This window comes from Pholis gunnellus (assembly GCF_910591455.1).
Source record: "Pholis gunnellus genome assembly, chromosome: 13".
NCBI classification, from domain to species: Eukaryota; Metazoa; Chordata; class Actinopteri; order Perciformes; family Pholidae; genus Pholis; species Pholis gunnellus.
Window position 1 is genome coordinate 7,474,316 of NC_136540.1, and position 7,742 is coordinate 7,482,057.

Sequence of the window (7,742 nt, forward strand, 5' to 3'; positions counted from 1 at the left end):
AGTCAGCGCCAAGCAGCTAACGGTGCTAACAACTCTAACAGTGCAAACAACAGCAACAGAGCTAATATAAGAGCGTTATAAGCTGTACAAGTACAAGTAGCCTACTGCATCCATCAAGTGTAATCAAGGAAACCTGACAAATTCAGTTCTTCATTTATGAGAGTGAATCCAACCTGCAGAGCGGTGAGTTGTCACCACCTCTGGAGAGGGTATATTTTTTTCCTTCTCCCCAGGAAGTTAGATTTGAATGCAAAACTGATACTTGATACTAAAGGAGTGTTTTTATATTGATGTATTGGTACTTTAACTTAGCTCAGGTGAAGAATCTCAGTAGGCGTACCGCTTCCACCACTGACAACATGGATACCTGCTTCCTTCTTAAAAGGTGCAGTGTGTGGGATTTGGCACCATCTAGCGGTGAGGTTGCAGAGTGCAACCAACTGAAATTTCTTCTGTTCGCCAAAACATTAGGAAAACTATAGGTTGACCCGAAAACGTGAAAACATGCGTTTGGTTACTCTGTTCAGGGCTACTATAGAAACATGTGAAACATGGCATCCGGCACCGTGAAGAGAACCAGCTTTGCATGTAGATTGAAACGGCTCTGCCAATGGATCACCCTTAATGTTACACACTGTTACTTTAATGCAACTATAACAATAGTCCAATAACAAGGAGAAGAGACATTTAGCATGAATTGGTAATTATTACTCTTCTGTACTTAAAACAACTGTGTTGTGGTGCCTTACAGGTGGACCCAAATGCAGGACACTGATACAGAGGTTGCACAGGTTACAAGAATACAAGGAAAGCTATTCATATACAAAGTTCAGCCTGAGCATAGCTACCGGTAGTTGTGACAACGATCTAATGAAATGCGAGGGACGAAATGGAGTTGATGTTCTGCAGCGTTAATGAGTAGATTGGTTGCAGCTGTGCAGTTTGCAACAGGTGAATCAGCTTGGCAGCAATCAGGGAGCCAGAAGAGTGAGTGGAGGAGCCACAACGACACCAACACACTCAGACATGAGACACAAGAGACGCTGGGAGATGGCCGACTTTTGCTATTCATGTAGATGTTTTCATAGTGTGTTATTGCTGCATTTACTTCTTAAAAGCAAGTAAAGAAAATGATCCACCACTGCTTGTGTTGCAATCAGCTCCCAGAAGTTGTGTTAAGGCTAAGATCTCCAGCCTCATTCACCAAATAAAGATTGATAAATTCAGCTCTAATTGCGTATTCTCCAGCCTTTACATTTAAAGTTGGTGCTGGAAACAATCACAACTGCTGTACAGTGGGAAACAAAGAGTCATATAGGCTTATTTTGTCCCTAGAGAGCAGAATGGAAACAACTCTCTGTGAGGTATTAATCCTATTTCTGTCTCTCTTTCACTGATGCATGTAAAGTCTCTGCATGACTCACTGGAGACCTCAGTCACACATGAAGATCCGTCACAGCTCTGCAGTGGCACTGTGTGTGATGATAACAGCACCAAACCAACTGTACCTGCGGTTAACAGCAGCCGCAACAACAAAGTCCCTGGTGAGACAAAGACCGGCCTAAATATTCAGTGTATGGAGATTTCATGTCAAGGAAGAAACAAAGTCCTTTTCAGCAATACGTTAATGTTTCACACGTGGCTCTGCACTGATTGACCGGGTTTATGTGGAAATGTTGCACCCTAGAGGCAGTCTGCGTTTACTGTTGTCCTTTCCTGAGTAGCTGAGGGATAAATGAGATCGAGTTTTCTTACTGTATCTATTTTGACAGGTGCCCTCGACCCAGAGCAATTTCATTCAAGCAAGACAGGACGTGATGGTTACATTTGTTCATATGCTGACCACAACCTTAAAATATTAAATTCTAGAGTAAACAAAAACCCTGCTTGGAAAAAGATAATGTAATGATAGCCTTTTACAAACAGATATCAAGATTTTGCTTGTTTCTTTGTAATTAGTATTAAATATGGCTGGTGTGTGTGTGTGTGTGTGTGTGTGTGTGTGTGTGTGTGTGTGTGTGTGTGTGTGTGTGTGTGTGTGTGTGTGTGTGTGTGTATGAGAGAGAGACTGTATGTGCTGTAATGTTGTCTGTTAAACATGTATAGAAGAAACTGATGTTTTGTTATGTGGATGTCTGTGTGCACTGAAAGCCGGCTATATGGTCACTGTTGGCTCTTCACATCAGCCTGCTGAGTTTGCTTGTCCCTTTGTCACGTCTGAGCTGCTGCTGCTATCATCAGCAGAAACACACACACACACACACACACACACACACACACACACACACACACACACACCTACACACACACACACACACACACACACACACACACACACACACACACACACACGTCGTGTTTTCATGACTTTTGGGGATATTGCATTGACTTACATTCAGGAGACCTACCATAACCGCGACCAGCCTAATCCTAACTCTTACCATAACCGTAATCTAAAACCTAACCGTAAACAAAATCTTGACCCTAAAATGTAATGATCTCCGTTATGGGGATGTGCATTTTGTCCCCATTAAGAAGAGTCCCAACACTGTGACTGTTTAACAGATTTATCACACACACACACACACACACACAAACATACAATATCCCGACTCACATTCTGATCTCAACAGATCCACTTTGATCAGGATTGTGCTCACAAAAATATTCTTATTGTGATATTATTACGTCAACCTGTAGCTCTCTCTCTCTCTCTCTCTCTCTCTCTCTCTCTGTACTGTAGACACAATCACATAATGATATGGACACACACACACACACACACACACACACACAGACAGAGAGTCTGCGCAATGTGCTGACCTCGGTAAGCCACTCCTAAATGTTTATTGTCCAGTGTAGCTAAGAGAGCGGAGGGTGTACCCATCAGCTGCTCTCTCTGTTTTGTGTGCTCTGTGCTTTCCTACTTTAATGACACAATAAAGGATGCCGTAAAATACGGTAAAAACAGCTTTTGATTCAGATGTTGGGAATAAATTAAATAAGCAGTAACGCATGCTCTAAAAAAGCTTCCACAAAAGTGTGATTAAAAGATGCTTGTGTGATTGGCTTGATGGGGGGATTGCATGGTACAGATCAATCAGCAGTCTGACAAGTTACTAACAGCTTGACGTCTTTCATACATCCCACCTATACTCAACATTTCCCCTGTGTTCCCGCTGCCACTCTTGCCAATGAGACCTTTCAGTCGGTGCCGTTGCCCCCTGCTAACCATCATTGTTGATTTATTCCCTCGGGCAGGTTTGCCAAAAATAGCAACAGGTGCTTTCATTCATAACTCACATTGAAACCACAAAGTGAAAACAGGACAAAAGCAGCATCATGTCGTCTGCTGCTGTCCACTGGGAGGGTGAATCAGTTTGGACTGGTTTTTGATAAAAGATTATATCTCTGAACACCTATCAGACTCTGATGATGGACTACTGCCATTTTAGTTCAAACTCTACTCAGCTTTGACTCTGTTGCCAACTAACTTGTCCCTCTTTCCCCCCAACATGGATTGCTTTGTTATTGTCCATAAAAGAGCTTGATTAGATTTCCAACACGGCCGCCAGCTTCCTGTTTCAAATCCTGTGTTAATGTCATTGATCCGTTTTTTTCCAGCAGTCATGAAACTTGATATTCAAGTTTCAGGAAATTAGATTACCTTTAATGTTTTAAAGCATTTTCAAATGAGTCAACACGGAGGGGGAGACAAACAATTGATCTGAGTCTTGACAAACAACATGATGATACACTGCACATGTAATAATGAGTAGGGACACTGGAAGTCAGTCAGAGTTGTGGGTGCTGAGACAAACTTCATAAAATAAAAAACAGATACAAAAAACAACCTCTATGTAGTACACGGTAAAGAATGAGGAAATAATATGAGTTCAAATATTTTAATTAAAGACTGATCATTTTTTAAATTCCTGATAGTATCCAACGTGTCAAGCATGTGATTGGTTGAATCCGTGTAATAATCTAGTAATTTAAAGATTTGACTTTGACTAATGATTGACTAGTATAGAATACATGCTCTTATTTGGAGTTTTTGCAAAAACTGTCATGCAATTCGTTCCAAGTTTGCCTGAAAAGTGGCTTTTGAAGAATTTTCCTCTTTCTACTAACATTAATATAACGACAAAAGACAATACATAGTGTCATTTTTTCATTTGATAAATCACAAGACATACAATGAGTGTAAATTATTATGAGAAAAGAAACGTGGACATTGAGTCAAGATTGAATCCAAAATAATTCAAAACACATATATATATCTACATACTGGTGAAGAAAACTATTATTTATATTATACTATATTTTTCCCCCGACATATATATTTACCACATGGCAGTATATGTGTGTGCCCTCTTTGTGTTTGCATGAATCCCTGTGTGTCTGCGTGTTAACCCCTCTGTGGCTCACACAACAAAACAATTGAGTCCAAAGCAAAGTGCTGACTGAGTCCAGGCGTGCCCCCCCCCCCGTCACCCGTCACCCATGGGTGTATAAATGCCCCCACACACATCGCCTCTGCAGACCGTTCAGTGGAACCCTGCGACACACAGTTCACCAGTTTGGGTAGGTCAAACCAGTTAACAATACAATACAGTTTCCTAATCTATGGACATGATGTAGTGGCATAGCAGTAATAATAATGGGGGGTCTTAATTGGTTGCAAGGAAGACATAGTGGCTTCACCTTTACTGCAAATAAGGGAATCATTTTTAAAACAAATCAAGGAAAGGAAATAGGAGGCTTGATTCTGTAGTCTGTGTGAGAAACCTGGGAGTTAATTGTGCTAGACAGTAAACAGCGAGGTACAAGTGGCAGACAGGATGAGTAATAGACTGTTATTTATTGTACAGGTTTGTTTTTTTAACATTGTCTTACATCGGCGGGCCTGACCATCTGTGTTTTTCCCCGCAGGTACTACTGAAAAACTAGACAAAATGGCTCAGACAAATCCCATGCCCATGGGCCCTTGGAAGGTAAGTGTTTGGTGTACACGTTTAACACTACATTACTCATGAGCACAGGGGTTCCAATGCATGATCAGAAGTAGATTCAATTGTTATGTATTTTTTTGGGGGGGGGCTAATTCGTTAGACTCGCCTTCGTTCATCCGTTTTCGTGGTCTTCTGTGTTTTTTACAGATCACCGTGTACGATCAGGAGAACTTCCAGGGCAGGCGTATGGAGTTCACCGCCAGCTGCCAGAACATCATGGAGTGTGGGATGGAGAACATCCGCTCCCTGAAGATCGAGTGTGGCGCGTACGTACCCACCGAGCATTCTTTTAATCGCTAGAGCTGATTCAAAAAACAAAATGGATTCTGAAAGTGTGCTGATTTTATATTTCCTTGGATTGTGACAGTATTATTTTCCCTCTCTACTTGCAGCTGGGTGGGTTATGAGCACTCTAGCTTCTGCGGCCAGCAGTTTGTCCTGGAGAAGGGAGACTACCCTCGCTTTGAGGCCTACAGTGGCAGCAACTCCTACCGCATTGAGAGGATGATCTCCTTCAGGCCCATCTGTTGTGCTGTAGGTTTAACATACAGCACAGAGACAGCCCTTATTTCCCTTTAGGCTAAGCCTCATCCCAGGTTGTGCTAAACCTGCTGCTCTCCTTGTTTGTATAGAACCACAAAGACTCCCGCATGACCATCTTTGAGAAGGAGAACATGACCGGTCGTCAGTTCGAGCTGTGCGATGACTACCCCTCTCTGCAGGCCATGGGCTGGATGAACAACGTGGTCGAATCCATGCACATCCAGAGTGGAGCGTAAGTCCATCGCCACAATGTTTGCTGTGAAGCTTCACACACACTTTGAGCACCTTCAGCTACTTACATAACTATTTTAACGATGATTATTTAGATGTATGCGCTTAATTAATGAGCATGTTCTTGTTTATTTCTGCAGCTTTGTGTGCTACCAGTACCCAGGCTACCGTGGCTACCAGTACATCATGGAGTGTGACTGTCGCGGAGGAGAGTTCAAGTGTTACCGTGAGTTTGGCTCCCACTCCCAGACTCCCCAGATTCAGTCCATCAGGAGGATCCAGCACTGAGAGGGGAAGGCTTCCATCACACTTTCTTATCTCCTCCTCTCCCTCCTCCTGCACCTCATTTCCTCCTTCTCTTCCTCCTCTCCCACCAAACCTCCATCTCCCGGTCCAGCAAATCAAAGCAGGATCCCGGGCTGGACTTCAGGTGCTTACTGGTGTCAGTTGTTCACAGCACTTTTGCATTTTTTAAAGAAACATCCCAAAAGAAAGGAATGATGTAAGAAAGACAGAAAAAAAGGAATGACAGAAATGAGAGAAAAAGCTGAATCAGTGTCAAAGAGAGGCCTCATCTGCTGGGGTTGGCTGCAGAACGGTGAAAACACCTCAACGTATTTGCTCTTTTTCATCTCCACCATTGATGGCATCATCATCGTCATCATCATCGTCATTGTCTTCCACATCAACACGATCACCAGTCTTGCTGTGATACTGTGATTTCCATGACTGCCTGTGATGATGAATAAAGAGAACGAGCAAAGAAACAGAGAGATTTACAATACGAGTGACATGTACCTCAATCACATCTGTGTCTTTTCTTTCTATACTGACACTTTGACGCCACTGCTGAGCAGCAAAGCTCAAAGACTAATCAACCCATGAAACATGAACTTAAAGGTGAATCGCATGGACTAAAAGTCAAGATATGAGTGAGATTTCATCTCTTTGAACCCCACTGAACTCATCATGGGGTTGTCCAAATACACAGAACTTAATTTTAATTAAGGTCTCAAAGTATGTCAATATGGTATATGGTAATATGGCAGGCTGAATTTGGGGGAAATAAATTGAAACGATATTGAAAACATATCTGCAATATTCACATTTGATTCAATGCTGCAGCCATAAAAAAATACATTCAAAAAACGTGGCGTCAGATTGAATATTTCAGACAAAAATCATAGCAGCGAAGAGCTGGAATATATTTATACAAAATATATTGTATGTCAAACAATTTGCAATTAGATGATAATATCCAGCCCTGCGATAGTCTGGCGACCTGTCCTGGATCAGCTCCAACCCTGAACAGGTCAACCGGTTAAAGATAATGGATGGGATGGGATGATTTTACCCATCTTAAAGTTATTGAAGGAGAAAGGGGAAAACCTGATATTAAGGGTATAAATCCCCACACAAACTGCATTTGGGTAGGTTTGACCTGCACTGTATGTGTACTGCATACTAAAGCACCTAAACTAAAAATGTAAAATGAATAAACAGTTCGGTTTAAAAGTCAAAAACTATTTAAGGGGAACGAACTAAGATTGATGAATAGGCTACATAAAAACTAAGATAGATTGAAATGAGTCCCGTTGTGTGCCACGTTTGTATATAATTTGGGAAATACAAGTCTCAGACTGCCTCACATCCCAACTACTGATGGATAAGATCCAGAAAAAAAGCCTCTTTGCTCTGTACATAACACCTGAGCAGGCGCAGCCTCACAATAGCTTATACTGACAATACTTCTGTTCTCTCACAACTGTGAAATGTGTAATGGGGTGTTTTATTTTGGTATTTCTGCTGCTCAAGTAAAGGAACAGTCACCATCATGGAGCAAACAATTCCCAACCGTTTGTCCAGCGATGAGTGTGTTTCAATCATTAAGCAATGAGCCCATTAGGCCTCTGCTATCGTGTTTCACATTCTAACCCTCGGGACAATAATGAG

At 41.9% G+C, this 7,742-nt stretch overlaps 1 protein-coding gene across 1 annotated transcript; it reads left to right on the forward strand.

Moving 5' to 3' along the window:
- Positions 1-4,949: 4,949 nt before the first annotated feature.
- On the forward strand, positions 4,950-6,077 carry LOC306704760 (beta-crystallin A1-like; the record flags this gene model as incomplete). The annotated part of the gene is made up of 5 exons (XM_079171274.1): positions 4,950-4,997; positions 5,163-5,281; positions 5,408-5,549; positions 5,648-5,790; positions 5,930-6,077. Exons 1-5 carry the CDS (start codon positions 4,959-4,961, stop codon positions 6,075-6,077), a joined length of 591 nt encoding a protein of 196 aa, XP_079027400.1. The 5' UTR covers positions 4,950-4,958.
- Between the last annotated feature and the right edge of the window lie 1,665 nt (positions 6,078-7,742).